This window comes from Onthophagus taurus, chromosome 10 (assembly GCF_036711975.1).
Source record: "Onthophagus taurus isolate NC chromosome 10, IU_Otau_3.0, whole genome shotgun sequence".
NCBI classification, from domain to species: domain Eukaryota; kingdom Metazoa; phylum Arthropoda; class Insecta; order Coleoptera; family Scarabaeidae; genus Onthophagus; species Onthophagus taurus.
This window is the reverse complement of record NC_091975.1, coordinates 4,663,736-4,688,190: the sequence shown is the minus strand read 5'-3', so window position 1 is coordinate 4,688,190 and position 24,455 is coordinate 4,663,736. Positions and strand designations below refer to the sequence as shown.

Here is a 24,455-nt window from a genome sequence, read left to right as displayed (position 1 = left end):
GATGGTCCACCATTCCTTAGGGGTAAGAAATATCCAGAACTAACGTTGCTTTACCTTTAAAAGAAATATGTATTAATAATAATCAAGTTATTTCGATAAGATATTCTTACTCATTCTTAACACAATAAGTACATAAAATATTTCTTTATGAACGCTTGACGAAATTATATTTGCTGCGATTAAGCAAGTGATATTATAGTAATATTAAATTCTACTTAATTTAATCATTTATTATCTGATTACCACATGAACTATGATTAAAGCTTTTCAATAAAAACATCAATTTAAGTTTTAATAAGTGTTCAATTTGTGAAATAAGATCATAAAAAGCAAAACCTACTCAATTTCCGTAATGGGCCAGACACAATCGAGACCAATTTCATTAAATATTTGCCACGTTCGATGTAAAATACTCCGGGTGGTTACGGAGTTGGCTCTGTTTTCTAAATTATTCGCCTTCGCTTCGAACGATTTCAAGTAAATTACCCTTTGTATATCGACGACGTAGAAGAATAATAATGATGATCGCCCTAGGGGGGCTTAAAGATAGATTTTAAACTCATTTCGGGGGACTTTAAATTTAGTTTTAAAAAGAAATTAGAATGGAGACATAAAAAAATAACTAAAATTGAAATTAAGGGCCGGATTAGTCATTCTTTTTTTTATAATAAAAAGTGATTCATTTAAAAGGAAATTTACGTTATGAAACTTTGCGTGTTTAGATTTATATCTATAAAAGAGTTGATTCAAGAAAAATTTTATTTTAACTTTTTCATTTGAAATCGTCACTTTTAATTAAAAAGAACCTCCTCTTTGAGTTGATTTATCGTTCATTGTGTTCAAAATCAAGATAAACCGCTCCTTAAGATGAATATCTCTATTGTTCACCAAGATCAGTATTAATGTAGGAAGTAGTAAAACTTCTTAAAACCCTTTTTAAAATTTACTTTCCTAAAAAAAAAATATCTTCTTAAACTAAATGCACGGATTAACCCGAAAATTTTTAGTTATAGATGTACTCGGTTTTTGTATATTATGATTGAAATGAAAGTAAAACTAACAATAGACCTAGAATTTAGTTCTAGTGACAGTGCAAGTGTAAAACTAGAACTAACACTATACCTAGAACTAGAAACATTTGGGTTTAGCCGTCTTTAGAGACGTGCGGCTAAACCCAAATGATTCTAGTTCTAGGTATAGTGTTAGTTCTACATAGTAACAGTGCTAGTGTAAAAGTAGAACTAACACTAGACCTAGAACTAGAATCATTTGCGTTTAGCAGTCTTAAAAGACGTACGGCTACACCCAAATGTTTCTAGTTCTATAGGTCTAATGTTCTTGTGACAGTGCAAGTGTAAAACTAGAACTAACACTATACCTAGAACTAGAAACATTTGGGTTTAGCCGTCTTTAGAGACGTGCGGCTAAACCCAAATGATTCTAGTTCTAGGTATAGTGTTAGTTCTACATAGTAACAGTGCTAGTGTAAAAGTAGAACTAACACTAGACCTAGAACTAGAATCATTTGCGTTTAGCAGTCTTAAAAGACGTACGGCTACACCCAAATGTTTCTAATTCTATCGGTCTAATGTTCTTGTGACAGTGCAAGTGTAAAACTAGAACTAACACTATACCTAGAACTAGAAACATTTGGGTTTAGCCGTCTTTAGAGACGTGCGGCTAAACCCAAATGATTCTAGTTCTAGGTATAGTGTTAGTTCTACATAGTAACAGTGCTAGTGTAAAAGTAGAACTAACACTAGACCTAGAACTAGAATCATTTGCGTTTAGCAGTCTTAAAAGACGTACGGCTACACCCAAATGTTTCTAATTCTATCGGTCTAATGTTCTTGTGACAGTGCAAGTGTAAAACTAGAACTAACACTGGACCTAGAACTAGAAACATTCAGGTTTAAGTTAATTTTAGTTTTAATTATTAATATTATTATTCAACCCCAAGTTGTTATATATCTTGTATTCTTGGAGCTAGATTATAATTGTGCAAATAATATTTACTTCGCTGCCTATTACCTATTAAAAGCATTAAATTTTATTTTAAATGAAAAAAAAAATCTTGTTTACTACTTGACTGCACTTTGACTGAAGTAGACTGGAAACAAATCTCTGAAAAATCCAAAGTCGACGTTGACATCTAAACGTGACAAGGCAAAATAAAAAGGGTAAAAGGCGAAAATTTAAATCGCAGGAACGCGACAGGATTAAGGTTGTCGCTTTGCGAAGAGTCCGACTGACGCTTATTGGAATCTCGAACGAAACGAAAGGGGGGCCTTGTTGAATTAAAATCGGCCTCTGGGGACATCAGGACGTATATTGAAAAGATGTCTTTTACAACAGGACTCATTCCTTTTATACGAACGGAAAAGACAACGGAAAATAGACCGGAAAATTACAAATTATTACGAAATCGTTTCGATCATCAATAAAATCGAAATAAATTTGCCAATAATCGAGTGAATTATTAAGATCAGTTGATACATGTCCGTTACTTACCATAGAAGATTTATAAACTCAACGCGGACAAACCGGACTAATTCCTCCGTTAGCCATTCCAATGTGTCGATTGCGCAATTCCAGGCATTATCCTGGACTCGTGTAGGATTATTCGATTGACAAACATTCCCGTAATGACGTCGTTCAATTTAAACCAGATCCCGGAGAGTACTCCCAAATGACATTATAGCCGAGGAATTCCTAAAACATATATAAAAAATTCTTCAACTTGACTACAATATAAATAAAAAAAGTTGACGAACAAACGAGGTCGTTATCGGATCGAGGAAGTTCATTTCAAGAAGAGTACAAGGAGATCTTTATCTGTTACGTCTTTATATTACTACAGCAACTTCGAGTGTCTATTTAGTTTAGAAAATGAATCTGTGATGTTAAAAAAAAAGTTTTTGAAAGGTTAAAAAGCTTGTATTTAGCCGTCATAAAATATTTAAAAGTGTCCAGTTACAGGTGATTCAAGGAAGAAGATAAAGACAGGTAAAGTTCTTTTTTATTATTATTGTGAAAACACCCAGCACGACTCTATTATGGCCCTTTTGTCCTTTATAACATTCCGTGGAATGTCTGGGTTTTGTTACAAAAGAAATCAGATAAAGATTATTGCCTTAAATACGTTTTCTTTTACATAGAGATGTCTTTATAAGAAAAAAAGTAACTTTTTGATTCTTCCTCCATATATTTAACTTAAATAAAAATTTAAATTTTAAATAACTTACTTGTAAGTTGATGTAGTTTGTTTATCGAAAACTCTTAAAGGGAAAGTAGATTTTAAAAACATCTACAGAGTTTTCCACTTAAAAAACCTATTTCGACTATCGCTGTAGGTTTTAACTTGAAATCCCGCCCTCTAACTTTCGATTTCTTTTTTACATTTCGTTTTTCTTCTTCAACGTTCAGTTTAAATGTAGTCATCGCAAGCTTACCTGAAACAATGATAAAAATAAAATTATCCCATGGCAAAATAACGTTTAAATCTTTAATAATTATAATTTTAACAACAACAGTTGATTTAAGCGACGTAAAAACTATTAAAATCAACCCGAATTTACAACAAATCAAAAATATTCAACTTCAATCAAGTTCTTCAAATCAACAAGTTCAAAGTGCTTTAATTCCAATTGAACATGTTCATCTTTATAATGAAAATGGTATGTTTTAATAATAATAAAAAAATTAATTAATGTTTAATTTTTAGTTCCGCCCTTACAAGAAAAAGATGTAGTTTCGGTTCTTCAAGCTGATCCTTTACTTGCAACGTTAATTTTAAGTTACAATTTACATTTAACGCCGAAACCTATAGGATTCAATCATCCGCAACATCTTCCGGTGAACCCTTACGTTTCACTTTTATTATCGCATTATGGCCGTTACGTTCCGGCTCATGGTTATAATAGAGGGATTTACGGTTACGCAGCCGCTAACAATTATTTAAATAATTTACCGTTCGGTTCTTATAAGCTGTACGAAGATGTAGATGTTTAAAATTAAAAATTTAAAGTTAAGATTGTGCTATTATGATTAGTCGGGCTTCAATATCCTTTCCCAACGCTTCCTCAATCAGCACTATTTTATGTTATAACTTTCCTTTCAAGCTTCTCACTATGTAATTCGCAATTCTTCACTCTATACTGCTATCACTATCATAATGTCTTGATTGATCTTTATTTCTCTTCCCTCCTTCGTTTCTTCTCCCCTACTGGTCAATGCCGAAACGTATCATCCAAATTTACCCCTTTCAAACACTGTCTGTAGATGCCTGTCGATGATGACCAATTGATGAATAGTTGAATATATGATATTACTCAAGATGTTGAGTCCTCTGTAATGCAACTCATATTATCAACGTCTTGTGTGGGCCTTAGATATACTTAAGAGATGCATTGATTCCTACACGCCATAATAAAAGCTTTATAAGCTCATCAAAATAACCTGTAATCATCAAGCAACCTTTCAAAATAAACGCTCATATAATCTTATTATACAGCTGCCGTCTCCAGTATGCCTCCAGAATGTTGGTGATTTTAATGCTTCGTAATTCGTTTTGGAACTTAAAAAATATTTTATTTTTTACCACTTCTTACTCACAATTAGTCATCTTTCTTTATTAACATTTTTAATTTTTCCCCTGTTTCAGCTTTTTTTTATATTTCATAAATATGCTAGAAAATTGAGTGTAGACCATTCGAACATGTTTCTCTTCGTTTCGTTTTCTCCTTACGCAGTTTATTTCAGTTTTATGGGGTCCAATTTATGGGTCCACTACTAAAACGAACTCGAAGTTGGGTTCGGCGTCGGTGGAGAAAGAACGTTGGCTTCAGGTTCGTTCGTTCATTGCAGCAGCAGCGGTCAACAATCCGCAGTTTACCATTCATGACCACATCCAGCCAGATTCTACGACCAGAAACGCACAATTTATACCCTTTTACCAACACGATTTAATCATAAATTACAAGTTTTCACATAAAAGTAAATAAATTATTTAACTTTATTGATGTTCATTAACATTAAATTTTATTTGTTTTAATTTAAATCAAATTAATCGAAATCTTTTTTAAGCCAAATTTGTTAATGAGAATTTGAAAGATTGTAAACTTTCAAAGAGAGGTTCGTATTTTTTCGTGTACATTCGGATGTCGATCGTAACTTTTCGTTCGGAATCGTTTTACCCTCTCCACCGTTCTAATCAAGCTTGTTTGGTTTTCGTCCCTTCAGTATTGCCGTAACTGGCGTCGGTGTCGGTTGTTTTAAACATAAAACAATCGCGATTTTTCGACATGCACATGTTTAGTACGCGCAAACGTTAACGTGATTAAAAAGATACAAAACAATTATTACAAAATTCATTAGCAACACTCCACAATGCCGAATAATTAATAGAATTAGAATAAATTATTAAAAAAAAAGAAATGGAACCGGATCCTTTAATCGAGAGTAACAACGTTTCGTCCCTTCCAAAAGGGTCGTCGAAATCATCATTGAAATCGACTTTCGAGTTTCCAAAATGTCATCAAAATCATCATTCTATGGTGACGAGCTCCTCCTCATTTTCAACGTTAAAGAAAACGAAAAAACACTTGGTGGTGTGTGGTGTGTGTGTAACTTTAGTGTGTTTCCTGTTAGCGATTGTTGTGTACAGCTCTTGGCGTGAGGTGATGTTAAATGATCGCCTCAATCAGGTCGAGGAACGATTGGTAGCTTTGGAAAGGAGATCAACGTCGCCGTTTCAACAGGAAAGCTTGGACGTTTTCGTGGAACGTTACAGGAGGAGCGTCGAATCGAGACTCAAACAAAGGGTGACCAGGGAGGTTCTCGGACATCAACGAACCCTTTTTGATCAAGAAGCTAAAAGAAGGGATGCTAGGGATGTTAATGATTGTACATGCCCACCGGGTAAGTTCCAATTCCAATTTGATTATTTTATCTGAATTTATTTATGCCCATGCATCCATATAAATACATTTTCCGCATCCGGGATTCGATTGTAATTCAAATCCTTTTATGATTTGTATGTCATCTGTATTAATAATTAAATTATTATATTCAAACCACGAAAATACTAAAAAAAATTATTTAAAAGCTTCAATTCATTTTTGAAGCAGGTATAAAAGCCCTTATTTTGAATAGAAAAATACAATAACATTAGGGGACGTCTCCTTTTTTTTTGGGTAAAATGAATTCTTTATAAAATCGTTCCAGTTGATTTACATTCTTTTGTAAAAATTCTTTATGGCATCGCTATACAACACGACAAGAAAATCGATTGTCTATCGTTAAACAAAGATTGATCCGTTGTTATTTTCTCGTTTATTATTAACGGTTAATGATCGATAGAGTTGCCCCGCTATTTTGCATACATGATTTATGGCTGGCGAAGCACAAATAGCGTCGGTCCTGCCGCAACAGGACCGAGAACAGAATTGAACACGACAAAACTTTGTCTATATAAGCAAGGAGAAGCCGAGAGGAAGCCGAATCTCGGTCTCGTTTCCAAGCTTGTTTTGTAGTTTAAGGCCAAACTATTATTAGAATAAAGGTTGAGTCTAAAAAAAATTGATTTATAGATTAAAAATTAATTTTTAGGTTAACTCACCAGTTTGAGGTTATGTTCTCCAAAAGACTTTCATTACCCGATTCTTCTTTAATTCATTTTCCAAAACTTATCACAACACTTAAATTAACACCTATGGAACTGATTTAGATGGAATTTGGATTTCTGGAAATGATTTTAAAAGAAATTTTTATTATTAAATTTATAATTAGAAGCGTCTATATACAAACAAAAGAAAAACGAAGTAAAGTTAGCTATTAACCAAAATAATCTATATTTATTTATTTTTAAACTTATAAAAAGTTTATTTAAAAACTTTATTTTAATTGTAAATGTATCAAATTTGATTGTTTTTAGTAAATTAATTATTAAATAGTTATCCAAAAGCTCGCTAATTTAATATAATCGTTTCTAACGTCATTGACAAAATTAAGTCATAATAAAAATCGATAGATGGCGATACTTTTTAAAAATATTTTTTTGATTTTAATTTTGATTTCAATTAACACCGTGTTTTTTAATAATAAATTTATTTTTTCATGGTTAACACTGTCTTTAAGTAATTAAGGTGAATTGTAAAGGTATGCGAACGTGTCGCTCTTAATCCCTCGAAAAAAAGTGGCAATCAAAAAGAAAATGTAAGACAAAATAAGAATGAGCAAGAAAATTAAGTGAATTAAGCCGGTTAATTAAGCCAAGGAATATTTATGACCAATTTACTTTTTGCATTTTTAATCAACCGGATGAAAGAGACTACCACCAGTATTAAATGTTTTCACTAATTTATTCATGATACGTTTCGGTGTATCTACTGTTTTTAAAATAATTAACTCGTTTATTAACTTTTTTTTGAATTATTTGTCTTTTAGAGAAGTTTGAAAATGTAATAAAACGTTTTACGACGACGATTAAATGGAGAATCGAAACTTGGAAAGTTTAGTTCTGCAAGACACACACACATTCTAAGAGAAAACTCACAAAGCTTTGCTCAGTTGGGGCAAAGAGAGGGGAAAGAGACGATTATTTAAATAATTCATGACCAGAGCTGTTTGTTCACCTCAGGCCGATTCGAATTAAGAGGTCAAAGCATCAATTGCCATGAACCCAACCCAAATCCAATTCGAAACGAAACGCCGAAAAGTGACAAAAAAGCAACATCTAATTTAGTTTAAAATTTGGAAACAAAAGCTTTAGTTTTAGTTTATCACAAAGGAACTTAAACAAAGACGATGAGAAACTGAGAAGGGTAATAATGAGTAAAAGGGCGTTGGTGATAAAAGCGGGCGGAAATCAACACTTAAGAAGAGAGTAGGTAATTTGAATAGGTTTTAATAAGACTACAAGAGATTGAATTAATAGATTGTGATGTTTAAAAAGCACTAATCACGTTATACCTAGAATTAGAATTTGAAATTTTCAAAATCGGATTGTCTCAGCAACGCAGGCAATATAATCAATCTTACTTAATTATCCGGCGGAGGATTCATTAGTCATGATATTGTGCGGGAAACTAGAACCGGAGGGCGACGAAACTTTCCTTGTTGTTGGAGAATTGTTTGTACCGCTTTCCAAACCCAAAGCTCGTAAAATAAATTACTCTTTTTGTAACTCTCTGTATAACTCTCCTTTTTTTCTATCAAGGGTTTGTTTCACTCAAATCTAATGTAACTAAAATAAAATTTTCATCCAACAAATGAATAAAGCGAAGTTAGCTACTATTTACAATATTTGATTAAATTTATTAGCCGATAAAATCCGGTTCTGTAAAATTATTTTAAAAAATAATAGATGGCGGTAACATATTTTTTGTTAATGTTGATTTATTAATATTGTGAATAAATTAATTAGTTAATCAAACAATTCATTTAATCATATCAATTTTTTAACAGCGTAATTTATCAACATTTCCTGGGTAAATTGTATTTCGTGTTGATTTCTTCTGCGTGATAATGACAACTTTGTTTTGTTAATAGTCGACAATTCAACCCATTACGTTTTTCTCGACTAAAGTCTTTTTGTATAATAATATATAGATTAAAAAATAAAATAAACAAGTCTAAAAACCGATTTTTCATTTCGTGTTAAAATCATCAAGATCAAAACATGACATGGTTTTAAAAAGCTCTCGCCAGTTAAATTAAAGCTTCCGTTTAAGATTTGTATGTTGATAATGAACATGTAAGGCACGCGATTACAAAAAATTTCTATTTAAATTAAGAGTTTCATTTATTAACTTTCAATTGATGATTTAACATGATTCTTGAAATAAAAAAAGAAGATAAAAAGATAAAGAGAACGAGAATCGAGCCGAGAAGATTTGATCCCCCCTAAAATTCCTTCCTTTTCGCCCCCCTTTTTGTCGTTTTCCGTCTATTTCCACAAAGTTCTATTTCTTCGGGAGTAATAATCGTTTTCCAGACGGAGGTTTTCGCCCATTCTCTTCTGGCCGAAGGAAATCTATATATCTTCGGGATTCCCCGGGAACTCAATTTTTCGGTCTAACAATTCCATATCTCCGTCAGGAAATTCCTTTTTAGAAACCCAATTATCGATTCGTGGAGGAACCGAAAAACGGAAAAATCGAGCTTTGCGCGCCGGATAAAAACGTTTTTGTTCTTCGAGCACATTTTATTGATGGCTGACTGCGGTCTCCCTCTCGTAAACGCAAAATGCGAATGATTAGAACATCCGGGATGTTCTTCGGGGACGAGAAACGAGACACAATCATGGTTCATTACGACAAATAAATTCAATCCACAAAAATTTTTTTATAATTAAAGTGAATTTATTAAAATAGGATAAAAATAGAGTACATAAAAAAAATTTAAAATCGTAATAGGTCCACCACATAACTTCGCGAAGTTGATGTGTACCATCTGTTTGTGTACTCTCGTACGCGGTCGTAGAAACGTTCGTTTTATTGCCCGGTACATAATTGCTTTCGGTCTGGACGTCTGCAAAATTTCAGGCGTCAATTTTAGCAATTACTTTACCCCGGAGCAGAATGTGTGTGTGGCTCTTAGTTTTTAGTGTTACGTGGTCGTTAGAACATTATGATTGATGGGCGAACGCGAAATTTGAGTGTTAATCCAAAATTAACTGTTTAACAACTTTGCTATGTAGAAATAAACCCAAAAAAACTTCCCTAAATATAAACCAAAAACAAAGCTTTTGTTCGATGATGAGTAAAGTCATTTTTAGAGCACTAAATATAGAACTAAAAGTTTTAATTATAGAGAATGAGACACTTAAACTGGCTAAAATTAAAATGTACTTGAAATGTATTGTAGGCTGACGTAATAAAATTCCTTCCATTTAAAAAAGTTAGATAGATTTTCGTTTCTGACATTACACGAAAAGGTTAAGATAGTCATTAAGTAATTAGTTAATAAGATTAACTAATTAATTTATTCACAATATTAATAAATCAACATTAACAAAAAATATGTTACCGCCATCTATTAATTTTACAGAACCGGATTTTATCGGCTAATAAATGTAATCAAATAGTAGCTAACTTCGCTGTATTTATTGAGGGTTGTTTTGATTCAGTGACAGTTTTGAAATCGTTCTAATTTATCAAGAAATGCTGAAACAAACTAAGAATTTGCACGAAAAGACTTCGACCGTCTCAGATATTACTCGGAAAACTGGGTTACCTTCAGTTATGGTCATCAACAAGATTCAATTCTCTCGGTATGTTTTTCATCTTCTATTTGGAACGTTTATTGTTCCTCGAGGTTAATTCATTTATAAAATTAGTCGGAATTCGGCTTAAAAAACTGATTATTAAACATTACAAAAAAATATTTATCCAAAAAGTTTATATCGTAGTATAGCTAACTTCACTTTATTGACATTTAATGGATTAAATGACAGTTTTAAAACTGCTCTAATTCAGCACGAAATCTGACACAAACTAAAAATGGATTTACACGGACAGTCTCCGACGATTTCTCGGAAAACTGAATTACTTCATGTTATGGGTTTCAACAGACTCCAATTTTCCCGCTATTGAGAAAAGATTGTGTTTAGTTCAAATTTAAGTTCGAGTCTGATGTTATTAGAGAAGATGACCGTAATTCGCACTCTTTTATAGACATTTATAATTTGTTGACATTAAAGTCATTTTCTTTTTCCATCATAAATATGTTTTTATTTTCTTCTTTAATATTAAAAAGATGCGGATACGCCATTGTACCTCGAGGATATTCACGGTAATAGAGAAATCTTAATTTGCGGTTACCACGCCAAAAAGTTCTAGTAGTAAACCTTGCGGTTGTTTGGCAGATAAGCTTTTAACTACGACCATTAGAACTTCGAGACTACTAAAACGGTTGAAACAGATGCAATCTTACCATTTCCCTTTATAGTTTAAGTTTAAACCTTAAATTCTAATTAAAAGTGTCAAAAAAATGTTTTAAAAACATGTATTATACTGTAACAACTGTGTCACAACGTGGTGAAAATGTGTTTCGTTTTAAACGAGGGTGGGTTGGAGGTGAACTTTTCTAAGGGGTTGAGTTGGAGTAGTTGGTGTGGAGCTAGATATTAGTTTTCGAGCCAACTGGCGCCTCTCGGTTTTCTATTCTTTCTTCCCCCCAAAAACGAACGTGTTTGCGTCACGTGAGACAAATGACCTGTTAACGGACGTGCTAAAACGTGTTTTCACAAAAAACTAAGTTTAAAAAAAATTTTTTTATGATCATAATTCATAAATAAATCCTCAAACAAATTGCCGTTCGAGTGGAGGAGGATCGTCTTTCAAAAGAGAAATAAAAATAAAAATAAATAACGGGTAGAAAGAAAGGAGGAATGGATGAAAGCCCGTCGGGTTATGGAGAGGACCATTAATGTCACCGAAAGTGATAAATTAAGACCTTATCCTTCGACGCTCACTTCCAACTTTTTTATTTGTTAAAAAAAAGCGTGAACAAACTTAAAAAGAAATTTAAATTTATACAATCAAAACTCAGCTGAAAAGTTACAACAAAAAATTAGTTTAAAAGATCAAAGTAGAAATGTTGATACGGAAGGATGAGTTCTGGCGAGGAAGCATTCCTTTTGCGTGGCACCGAGGCCACGCCTGGATGCTCGAGTCAATGGCTTGGTAAGTCTCGGATGGCAACAGATGCCCATTTCACTCTTTTCATTTCATCTTCATCGTACTGGTTCAAAAAAGATAAAAAAATTATCAACTTATATATTACCAAAAAAAAGAAAATCGAAAACTTTTGTTATTAGCAAATAAAAGTTTGTACTTGGAAAGTTGTTGTATTACTCCCATTTCCGTTGTGGTTATACCCAGTTACACGGAGTTTCTGTCTGTACGGGTTACGTATTTACCCAAAAGCTCCTTTTAGTCGACGAGCTTTGGTCCGAGAGCTTGCATTCGATATGTAAACAGACGGACAGGACTAAAGCAAACACGAAACGGGTGGATATCCACTTCTCTTTACTCGGTTTATTTACGTTAATACTACCCATGGAGTGGTTCATTAAATATTATATTTTTCATTATTTAATTTACAAAATTTTAATATAAATAAAAATAAAATTTTATTTAAATTTGTTTTTAATTATATTAATTAATGTTGGCAAAATTCAAATCAATTAAATTTTAATATCGTTAAATTACAGCAATAATTTCAATCAATGTCAGAAGGTATAAAGTACAAAATATGTATCATTAACTTGATTTATAAATAATCTTGTATTTCCTTTCAATTCTAAACCTCCGAATAGTAGACTAAACTGCTTTGACCACTAAGATGGGTGTTTTGCTTCCCAGCTTTTCCCATTACATTGAAACTACTGAGTATGGTAGCTTTAATATCGACAGTAACAATTTCTCTTCTCCGTTTTCTCAAACAACCGTTTTGTCCACTGCTCATTTTTCATTCGCGCGACATAACCCGCCCAGTTCCACTTGAGCTTTGCCACTATGTTGATCACATCATTTACGCCAGTTCTTCTTCGTAGGTCTTCATTTCGTATGTGGTTACACCCAGCATCGACCTCTCCATCTTTCTTTGCGTCACTTTGAGCTTCCTGGCAGTGGCCACCGTTAATGTTAAAGTTTTTTCAAATATATAGGAATATAACTCTTGAAGATGTCTGTAAGCGTTCCGTAGGCTGCTCATACGAGTGTGATTCTTCTGTTTAGTTCGCTTTGATTATCTCTCGATACACGAACCTCATGGCCAAGATATATGGCTGTGATGCGAACGAACTGAGATGAGTACTTTAAGAACAATAGTGGGAAAGACAAGTAGAGATAGAGTTAGGAACAAAATTGCGAGAGAATTTTGTGAATTCGGAGATGGCATGAGAGGGGAAAAATATCAAGATCAAGACAACAAGAGGCCAAAGATTAGCTAGAAAGAGATCCCGGAAGACCAGAGAAGTTGGATTTCCACCTCTAATGAAACATCATGAATGATGCGTAAAAAACTTAATAAAAGAAGATCTTAAACGAACTACTTAATTTCCAGTTCTAGTATTAGCTCTAGTTTTAGTTTCAACAACTTTTAAAGTCACTTTATAGCTATTTTTGAATAAACAACAAATTCATTTTATAACCATCTCGTTACATTGCATTTTTAACAAAGCATCTTTAATTCGTATTCGATGAAAAATACATTGAATATTATCTGGAAAATTGTTTTACGCTTTATAAACAAAAAAATGTGAAAAATGTAAGCTCACCTAAAGTAAAAAATTTTTAATTCGGATTATAACTTTCCAATTTGGGAATTTAAAAAACCAACTTTCTCCATTTGAACCCGGCCATAAAAAAAAGACAAAGATAAGAACTGTTTTAAATCCTCATTTTAAAACCTTCTCTACTATTAAAGAGCTTTGTTGTTGCTCTTTGAGTGGATAGAGATACAAATGCGTTGCTTCTTTTTTTACGAACGACAAGTTGTTACTTGCACAAAGCTCGTTCACGCACGACTGGACGCAAGTTATAATGAGAAATCGTTTCCGAAACGACCGACGTGGTCGCTTTATAATGATGTTTCGAAATTCACGCGCTTTTGCGGACTGAAATCCATCCCCGGATCAGTATCAAACTAATTGAATCCTCGATCTAAAATGAAATATTTCCAGAAAAAAACTTTTTTCGTGAAAAAAGCGAAAAAATAGTTGTTTTTTGTTCAAATATTCTTGCACCGTTTCAATATTTACCGAGCTTTCGTTGCTAGATAGTCGGGACGCAGCTTTCGCCACCGTCCAAAGCTTTCTTTCGTTGCTTTTTCACCCTCAACATCTTTTTCTCAACGAAAAAGATCCAATTCAATTCCAACCGTGATATTTACTTTTCCAAGATCGGTTTACTTTAAGAAATTAAGGTGGTGTGGGTATTTTAACCCAAGAGGAAGTCAATCAAAGAAAAAACTTATAAAATAAAACGGTTTTTAAAGTTAGTTTTTGAAAAGCCCTTTTATTTTAAGTGAAGCTAGAAATAAAAAGGGTTTTTTCTTTGTGTGTATTACAATAGAGACTCAACGGGCGGAAAAAATAAAAAAGACAACGCTAAAATGAACTGTTAGAATGAAATTATTAACGGTATCACAAACCGTATAATGATCATTTTATGAAACGGGAGGGTTGAAACCCCTGAAGAGTTTTTAAGCTCCCTCCTCGTTTCATTTTCGTTGTAGTAAAAAGGATTATTAGCTATCGCCGTGGGCCGTGAAAACCCATTCTGTTTCATTCTGTTGTCCTTTCCGGTCTCTTACCAGTGTCCATATAGTGTTTTAAAACAACATGTGGGTGCTTTTATGGGGCGTGGACAACGTTTCGAGTGGAGAAAGCTGGTAGTTTTTTTAAGAGACATTTTTTATATACGCACCTATTTTGAATCACACTATTATTGTTTTTGAGCAAATTTGTTTTTAAATGTTTATTTAGATTCTGGTTGAAATTTATCTTTTATACACTTAACGTAAAGTTGGGTTAAACCTTTCTTGAGAGAACGGGTTTAGGTTGCTAATGAAGTGCGTGCTCTTCCTGCTTGATACTTTGCGGTGAAACAACGTTTTAAATGACAAAGAAAGAACCCAAAAAACTATTTTTGTGGTAAAGTATTTTCGTAAAAGTTCAAAAGCTAATATTTTATTTTAAGATTATCTTGCGGGGCTATTATCTAAAGTTGGCCCATTGTTTGCAAATGCGCTCTCTTGGTGGCTGTGCAGAGTAAGGAAAACCTCCTTGTAAATATTGCCACCAACTGTAGTAGTAATGGTACGGTACGCGATGGTAAAACGGCCGAGAAAACCGCCGGGAGGTCGGAATCTACGCGATTTTGACCTTTTTACTAGCGGTTAAGCGTTCGCCCGAATGGTTTCTTCGTGGCATTATATCGCACATCGGGAGGTCCCAACCATTTATACGAATGTATACGCCATTAACAATAATATGATGCTATAAATTTTATACGTTTAATTTGATTTAAAAAATTTCCTTCAAATTACGATGTTAAGTTTTGCAAAAATTACGCGGAAGTTCGATTTTATTACCAGCTGGGGATGTCGGCGCGATATGGGAACGTTATGTTTTTATCATATAACTACCGTGGGCGTGTAATAATCATTTGCATTTAACACGGAAACCCTTTCATAGGTTTTGCTTCGTTCTCCATCTCTCTTCATTATTCTATTTACACCCGGATATTTAATTTATTTGGTCCAATTTTAACTCAAAACTTCCAATTTTTTTAAATATGTGATGATTTTGGCTTAATTCAACCGAAAACGTTTAGATAACCACCCCTCGATTTTGATTCGATGATTTGTTGGGGTCGCTTCCTATCTCTCTTCCCGCAAACTGTATCGTTCCGATAAACGAATCAAATCATCGATTTATAGCCGGTGTGATGTAGCACGATTATTTCAACTACATTGAACCTATATACAAGTTTTGCTTGATTAGACTTCTCTTATATGTTTCATTTCTCCCATTTTCCATAAACTTTTTTGTTATCCTTTTTTTAAACCTAAACTCTGTATATTTAATTCTAGCAGATATTGTGTACAAAACTTAAATAAATCATATCTCAAGATCGAATTGAGATATCATGATGAAAGAAGAAACATTTTAAAGCAAATTTAGTATAGATTTGGTGTGCCAAAAATAAATTCTTATTTTCCATAAACTTTTTTATTGTGATTTTTTAAACCTAACTCTGTATATGTGATTTCAACAGATGTTGTGTTTCGATGGGTTAGCAGGGTATCTCAGTTATTATGAAAGATAGAAAGTTGCGGCTTTCGCGAACCTGAGCTACTTCTTTGTCAAACTTACAATGGCGCAAACCAAATTTTCATAGCCCTCTTTGTTTTTGATATACAGGGAGTGTTTGAAATTTATGATTTTGAAACACCTCCTGTATCTCGGCTATCCGGAAACTTAATAAAAAAGTAAAAACGGGTTCTAATAGATTTTTTCATGTGGAATCCAATGGTGCACGTAGAATTTTTCTAGTCATTACGGTTTTTGAGTTATAAATACAACTCAAATACTGAATACTCAACTTCTAAAATACTTAACTCTATATAACTCAAAAACCGTGACGACTAGAAAAATTCTACGTGCACCATTGGATTCTACGTGAAAAAATGTATTAGAACCCGCTTTTACGTTTACGGATAGCCGAGATACAGGAGGTGTCAGAAAATCGTAAATTTTGAAACACTCCCTGTATATAAAAAACGACGAGGGCTATGAAAATTTGGTTTGCGCCATTGTAAGTTTCACAAAAAAGTAGCTCAGGTTCGCGAAAGCCGCAACTTTCTATCTTTCATAATAACTGAGATACCCTGCAAACCCATCGAAATTTGGACACCCTGTACAGAAATTTAAATAAATCACATCTCAAGAACGAATTGAGATATCAGGATGAAACAACAAGCATTTTAATGTAAATTTAATATAGAATTAGTGTACCACAAATAATTTTCTTATTTTCCATATACTTCATTGTTATGATTTCGTAAACCCAACTCTGCACGTTTTATATAAATTTTCAATACAGATCCTTAAAAAAATCATGTCTCAAAAACGAATTGAGATATCATGATAAAATGAGAAACATTTTAAAGCAAATTTAATCTAAAACATTTTTGTTTAAACAAAATTTAATTTTAAATTTCAACAAGATTTTTAGAATGTAATTTGGTCACCGACCTCCAACACAACTCTTATCATCGCGTTTAGTCTAGTTCGCCGAGCTTCTGCTGACGTTTCGGTATGTAACCTAACGGTTTCTATTCTGTGGAACAATGTAATAATGTTTAAACGACGTGTGTCCCTTGTGTATTTTCCACCAAACGTGATGACAAAAAATTTACAAATGGTTTCGTTTAAATCGATTTTTTAGCTGGCAAAAAGTGGCACAATGAAGAGGATACCACTTCAAAAAAAAATCTTTTATAGTGGAGTATCGAACCACTTAAAGTTTAATAGAACACAATAAGATCGAGATTTTATTGAGTTTTATGGTCGGTAGAGTATAAAGACATTCCTCCTGTCTTTTTAATACGTATTAAGAACGTAGGGTAGGGTTTATTACAATTTAATACACTCGAATACACAGTTCAATACGGACTCTGAATAAGATTGGCGAATCGGTTTGTTGAATAGGGTTCGCAAATACGGAGCGTATAGAGAGGCTATAAGGCGTTTAATCCGGCTTTACCGGTATCTTTATTTGGACGTAATGACGCATAAATGGTCCGGATACGACATTTGTTAAGATTTACCGGTCGATTACGCATGGTTATTTATTTATTCCGATCTTTATACTTATTTTCTACTCGGTATCTAGTTGTATGTGAGTTTATGTCAGTTTTACTCCCACGGATCACGCCTAAAACATTTTCCTAAGATTACTTTGTTGAATTTCTATCTTGAGGAATTGCATTCGATACGTTTCTCGATTTAGAGTTGGACGTATTTCAATTTTCCAGTTCATCTCGCTACGATTTATTTATAGCAGGTCAACAAATAAAATATTTATAACCAAAAATTTAAAAATCAAAACATCAATAACTAAATATTGTTCCAATTTTATTTAAATAAAAGGTTACTACATAAAATAGCCTGAAAAATAAAACTAACTAATATGAAAAATTAAACATATCACTCATACCTGTATCAGTTTGGAAAAAAACATTATGGAAGCCAATTGATAGAACAAAGACCTTAGTTCATAACACAAACTTCAGAAGAAGACCCTGCGGTAGAAATAAAAGCAGATCAGGTAAAAAATGCACTGAACGCAATGAAAAACAACAAGGCAAATATTGACAGATATCTTTCAAGACTTTGCGACTGGCGAAGAAACTCCAGAGGCTTGGAAGAAAGGGTGAACAAATATCAGAAAGCTTCAACATCACCAAAAGCTTCTGACAAGGATGCACACTGTCACCTTTATTATTCAACATATATGTGCAGATTGCTCTTGAAGAATGGAGAAAGAAATGTAGAGGGATGTGCGTAGAACTTGTAAGAAAATTAATCGAAATATACGATCGGTGGGGCTTGGTTAAGAATGTAGCAAAAACACAGTATCTTAGCGTGGGCGAAGAAGCAAAGAATCTGGTGCTAAATGTTAACATCTTAATTAAGGATGCGAAGAGTACACTTACCTTGGAACTAAGATGGAAAACAGTGGAAGATGTGAAGTAAAAATACGAAGCTGACTACAACGGGACAAAAACATAACAAAAGCCATAAACTCCTTCCTTTAGCCAAAAAAGATCTCAAAAAAAGAAAATAACTATATATATTCCACTATTTTCATCCTCGTGGCGCTGTACGGATGCGAAACCTGGCAATTAAATAAACAAATAGAGAACCGACTGCTGGTAGTTGAAATGGATTCTTGGAGAAGAGCAGCTGGCAAGACTAAACTAGTTCGAATGTGAAATACCAACATACCAGAGATGATGGGGGCGCAAACAACGATATTCGACGAATTTCAAAGAAAACAGCTCCAATGACGGTTGTGTTCAAAGAAGGAAGAATTGATTTGATATTTAGTAATATAACATCTTAATAATTAAAATATTGACTATAATCTTGGCCAATTTATTATAGTTTTCTAGCCAACCCAACTTGTTTTTGCGTTAAAATAAAGTCATTATACTAAAAAGTGTAATTTAGCACCCACGTATGGTAAAAGCGGCTTGCACTCGAATCATCAAGAGGTCGGAATGGGTTGGAATTGTCGGGTTGTCAATAGTAGGGTATATACGGATGGAGGCAGCATAACAATTGTAGGGTTGGGTCGATTCTCTCGCGCAGTACCGCACCTAATTTACGACGATGATGAACAACAATTTCGTACGGTGTCCGAGAGAAGCCGCGGAGGGGGTTCCCCGGCCTGGCGCCAGACAAACGCTGATTAAATCCATCGATTACGGCCGCCTCGTTTCTGACTCCACGCCACGTTCACGGCGTGTTAATTCGCTTCATCGAACCCACCACCTCCCAACCGACAACCCCCGTAATAGCACCCGATTTGTTTACGGAAAAGAGGGAACAAACAAGAATTTTAATGATTGCAATTTCTTTTACATTACATGTAGTAGTACAAAATCGTATAAATATTTATTTTCACTAAACAAACGTAAGGTTAATTAGTTTTGTGTTTGTATACATATATGGCAAATATTATGGTTGATGACTCGAAATGTTTATTACCGTGTCGATTTTGAACGTGTTTGATGTGGTGTTTTTGAACCCGGGTGTAGAAGTGTAAATAGGCATGTTGGAACCAAAATCGGGTTTTAATTCGTTCGCGGTATAACAGATGCTAAAACACAATATCGTTTTGTTTATAAAACGGATTCGGTTGCGGATGATGATGGCGAAACGCATAGCAGTAGAACCGTTGTTGCGTTATTGATTTTCCTTACACTCGATTTCGTTATCCTTTTCTATGACGAACCATCATATCTAATTAAAAACTGGGTTGTCGTTAAATTTTAATTGTAGTTTAATAATTTTAATACCTAAATCAAATTACAACTGGTGTGAAGTTATCCATAAATCCCAGCAATAAACTTAAAACATTAATAATTCCGTAACTAATACGATTTGGGTAACCAAATTTCACACAGAGGTCACTCTTACCCTCAAGAACAGCTTACCACCCCCATTTGGTAAAAAAAATTTGTTTCAACCCCCACCCCCGAAAAAGGGATGTTTTCGCCCTGATGGGCACCTTCGAATTAAACCAAATTCTACCACATAATAGAACACAGTTCTAAGTATTTTTATCAATTTTCAAAACACCGTAAGCCTTAACGGTTTTCGAGAAAAAAAATCATTCTTATAAACCGCGGATGGGACTTTAGGGGTGAATTTGACCCCGTTGGGCACCTCCAAAATTGATGAAATTTTAGGATGATTTAGAGGATGCCTTTAGCGATTTAAATCGACCATCCAAACACCGTAAGGTATAACGGTTTCCGAGAAAAAAAAATTGTTATTAGACACTATAGGTATACAGCGCGGCGCGGACTTTGGGGGTGAATTTGACCCCGTTGGGCACCTCCAAAATTGATGAAATTTTAGGATGATTTAGAGGATGCCTTTAGCGATTTAAATCGACCATCCAAACACCGTAAGGTATAACGGTTTCCGAGAAAAAAAAATTGTTATTAGACACTATAGGTATACAGCGCGGCGCGGACTTTGGGGGTGAATTTGACCCCGTTGGGCACCTCCAAAATTGATGAAATTTTAGGATGATTTAGAGGATGCTTTTAGCGATTTAAATCGACCATCCAAACACCGTAAGGTATAACGGTTTCCGAGAAAAAAAAATTGTTATTAGACACTATAGGTATACAGCGCGGCGCGGACTTTGGGGGTGAATTTGACCCCGTTGGGCACCTCCAAAATTGATGAAATTTTAGGATGATTTAGAGGATGCCTTTAGCGATTGAAATCAACCATCCAAACACCGTAATGTATTACGGTTTCCGAGAAAAAAAATCTGTTATTAGACACTATAGGTATACAGCGCGGCGCGGACTTTGGGGGTGAATTTGACCCCGTTGGGCACCTCCAAAATTGACGAAATTTTAGGATGATTTAGAGGATGCCTTTAGCGATTGAAATCAACCATCCAAACACCGTAATGTATTACGGTTTCCGAGAAAAAAAATCTGTTTTTAGACACTATAGGTATACAGCGCGGCGCGGACTTTGGGGGTGAATTTGACCCCGTTGGGCACCTCCAAAATTGACGAAATTTTAGGATGATTTAGAGGATGCCTTTAGCGATTGAAATCAACCATCCAAACACCGTAATGTATTACGGTTTCCGAGAAAAAAAATCTGTTATTAGACACTATAGGTATACAGCGCGGCGCGGACTTTGGGGGTGAATTTGACCCCGTTGGGCACCTCCAAAATTGATGAAATTTTAGGATGATTTAGAGGATGCCTTTAGCGATTGAAATCAACCATCCAAACACCGTAATGTATTACGGTTTCCGAGAAAAAAAATCTGTTATTAGACACTATAGGTATACAGCGCGGCGCGGACTTTGGGGGTGAATTTGACCCCGTTGGGCACCTCCAAAATTGACGAAATTTTAGGATGATTTAGAGGATGCCTTTAGCGATTGAAATCAACCATCCAAACACCGTAATGTATTACGGTTTCCGAGAAAAAAAATCTGTTATTAGACACTATAGGTATACAGCGCGGCGCGGACTTTGGGGGTGAATTTGACCCCGTTGGGCACCTCCAAAATTGATGAAATTTTAGGATGATTTAGAGGATGCCTTTAGCGATTGAAATCAACCATCCAAACACCGTAATGTATTACGGTTTCCGAGAAAAAAAATCTGTTATTAGACACTATAGGTATACAGCGCGGCGCGGACTTTGGGGGTGAATTTGACCCCGTTGGGCACCTCCAAAATTGACGAAATTTTAGGATGATTTAGAGGATGCCTTTAGCGATTGAAATCAACCATCCAAACACCGTAATGTATTACGGTTTCCGAGAAAAAAAATCTGTTATTAGACACTATAGGTATACAGCGCGGCGCGGACTTTGGGGGTGAATTTGACCCCGTTGGGCACCTCCAAAATTGATGAAATTTTAGGATGATTTAGAGGATGCCTTTAGCGATTTAAATCGACCGTCAAGACACCGTAACCCTTAACGGCTTCAGAGAAAAAAATTTGTTATTAAATTGTACACGTATGTAGACCAGATAGCAGGTGCCTTTAGCGATTTTAATAGATTATGAAAACTGCGAAACTCTTAATATTTCATGGAAAAAATAAATTTTGTTAAGAAAGGCATTTTGTAGTTTTATGTGCTTTTAGTCGTTACTGACAAAGGGTAAGAACTCCGCCACGTGCAGTTACAAAAGGCGCAGGTATTAAGGAAAAAATATGTCCATATTTTTTGCATTATAAGTGCATTCCGGGAAAATAGTTGCCGACTTATTCGGCGTTGTTTTAGAGCGCCTTTGTTTTTTTTTAGATTTTGCCAGAAGGGTGAGGAGTAAACTTATAAATGTGCTTAAACTATTCTATTGGGGACGGAGATCACTAGTTGATATATTTTGCTGTAGTTCGCGCTTTATGGATATTTTATCGGTTCTTTTTAGAATCAATCTGCTTCGATATTTTCGTTAATATTTTTGTGTATATAATATATTGTGTATAAATAAGTTATTATATTTATATATAATATAAATTATAAATTACAAATATAGTTATATTTAATTAAATATATAATATATATATATTAATATTTGGCGAGGTAACGACGTCTTCATTTAGAAGCGCGAAGTTAATAAAGAAATAGCGATATTCAGAAACTTATTTTTGATGTTAATAAATGTACAGGGAATTCCTTTTTAACTTCTTTTCAGTAAAAAGGTCACTTAAGCAGGTACGTGGCTTACGAGTTAGTGCATTGTAAGTACACTTACACCGGCTTTGACCAATCATAGCCATCGATATTACTGTAACACAGGTAAGAACTTAATAATATATAAAGGTTCCTCAGCTATTGCAGAGATCAGTTGTTCTGCTTATCTCTTGTTAAAACCAGTGACCAGCGAAGATGCCGACGAAATTACTGTTTTTGGGCGATAGTAATTTTTGCCGAATGCTACGTACTATACAAAGTAAGTATTTGTTTTAACAGATATGAAGTTAATTCCTACTAATGGTATATATTTTTAGGACGACAATCAAAACGGACAAGCAACGGAAAATATTTCCTCGACTTAGCAGTAGGCGGTCAAACAATACTAAAACTTTTGCGGCGCGCAAAGTGTATTCCAAAAACATGTTCCCCTTGGTTTTGTGGAGATATTGTTGAACGACATATCGTTATAATGATAGGAACTAACGATATACTCCACAAAACATCACCATCCCAACTAAAGTCCCAATATTCTCACCTCTTCCGCTTCCTTCTTTCCTTAAATCCTAAAGGAATACAAATTTGCACAATTCCTCCCTGCAAAAACTTCGAGTCTGTGAACGTAAGATATTATAATTTCTATGTCATGCTATAAATAAATACTCTCTATGCCTTTATAGGAAATCAATCATTACATTCGACGGTTTTGTGCTGAAAAGCAAATCAATTGTACCGACATTGAAGCAATTGTTAACAGAAACATGATGGAAGGGTAACACAACGTGAAAATTTTTCTTTTCTTATGTGTTTAATACAAATTTCTACACAGGGATGGCATTCACTTAAATGAACAAGGATTGGAAGCGGTTTGGAACGCGGTAGCAACTAATTATAATAATATTCTCAATCCATTACACAATTTAATTATAAGTAAAACAGACCATTAATATAATAAATTTCATTCTTTATCAAAAGTTTTTTTTTCTATCAAAAATCCACTCTCCAAATCATCCTAAAATTTCAGACAATCTCGGAAACCGTAATACATTACGGTGTTTGGATGGTTGATTTCAATCGCTAAAGGCATCCTCTAAATCATCCTAAAATTTCGTCAATTTTGGAGGTGCCCAACGGGGTCAAATTCACCCCCAAAGTCCGCGCCCCGCTGTATACCTATTGTGTCTAATAACACATTTTTTTTCTCGGAAACAGTAATACATTACGGTGTTTGGATGGTTGATTTCAATCGCTAAAGGCATCCTCTAAATCATCCTAAAATTTCGTCAATTTTGGAGGGGCCCAACGGGGTCAAATTCACCCCCAAAGTCCGCGCCGCGCTGTATACCTATAGTGTCTAATAACACATTTTTTTTCTCCGAAACCGTAATACATTACGGTGTTTGGATGGTTGATTTCAATCGCTAAAGGCATCCTCTAAATCATCCTAAAATTTCGTCAATTTTGGAGGTGCCCAACGGGGTCAAATTCACCCCCAAAGTCCGCGCCGCGCTGTATACCTATAGTGTCTAATAACACATTTTTTTTCTCCGAAACCGTAATACATTACGGTGTTTGGATGGTTGATTTCAATCGCTAAAGGCATCCTCTAAATCATCCTAAAATTTCGTCAATTTTGGAGGTGCCCAACGGGGTCAAATTCACCCCCAAAGTCCGCGCCGCGCTGTATACCGATAGTGTCTAATAACAGATTTTTTTTCTCGGAAACCGTAATACATTACGGTGTTTGGATGGTTGATTTCAATCGCTAAAGACATCCTCTAAATCATCCTAAAATTTCGTCAATTTTGGAGGTGCCCAACTGGGTCAAATTCACCCCCAAAGTCCGCGCCGCGCTGTATACCTATAGTGTCTAATGACACATTTTTTTTCTCCGAAACCGTAATACATTACGGTGTTTGGATGGTTGATTTCAATCGCTAAAGGCATCCTCTAAATCATCCTAA

General features: G+C 34.5%; 3 protein-coding genes across 36 annotated transcripts in view; all 3 read left to right on the top strand.

Moving 5' to 3' along the window:
- Positions 1–3,446: 3,446 nt before the first annotated feature.
- LOC139431585 (uncharacterized) lies at positions 3,447–4,638 on the top strand. Its single transcript, XM_071199537.1, has 2 exons — positions 3,447–3,677; positions 3,725–4,638. The coding sequence occupies exons 1-2, from the start codon at positions 3,461–3,463 to the stop codon at positions 4,009–4,011; spliced, it is 504 nt and encodes a 167-aa protein (XP_071055638.1). The 5' UTR covers positions 3,447–3,460; the 3' UTR covers positions 4,012–4,638.
- Positions 4,639–5,235: 597 nt separating this feature from the next.
- Positions 5,236–24,455, top strand: part of LOC111428609 (collagen alpha chain CG42342) — a 54,315-nt gene continuing 35,095 nt past the window's right edge. For 29 of the 34 annotated variants that reach the window (XM_071199521.1, XM_071199517.1, XM_071199516.1 and 26 more), the window contains exon 1: positions 5,236–5,919. In XM_071199521.1, the coding sequence (XP_071055622.1) occupies positions 5,436–5,919 (484 nt within the window). In that variant the 5' untranslated portion in view covers positions 5,236–5,435. The remainder of the gene's footprint in view (positions 5,920–24,455) is intronic. The other 5 variants (XM_023064239.2, XM_071199522.1, XM_023064238.2 and 2 more) reach the window with 1 other exon arrangement.
- On the top strand, positions 21,692–23,465 carry LOC139431584 (uncharacterized). Its single transcript, XM_071199536.1, has 4 exons — positions 21,692–22,750; positions 22,809–23,113; positions 23,172–23,263; positions 23,321–23,465. Exons 1-4 carry the CDS (start codon positions 22,687–22,689, stop codon positions 23,436–23,438), a joined length of 579 nt encoding a protein of 192 aa, XP_071055637.1. The 5' UTR covers positions 21,692–22,686; the 3' UTR covers positions 23,439–23,465.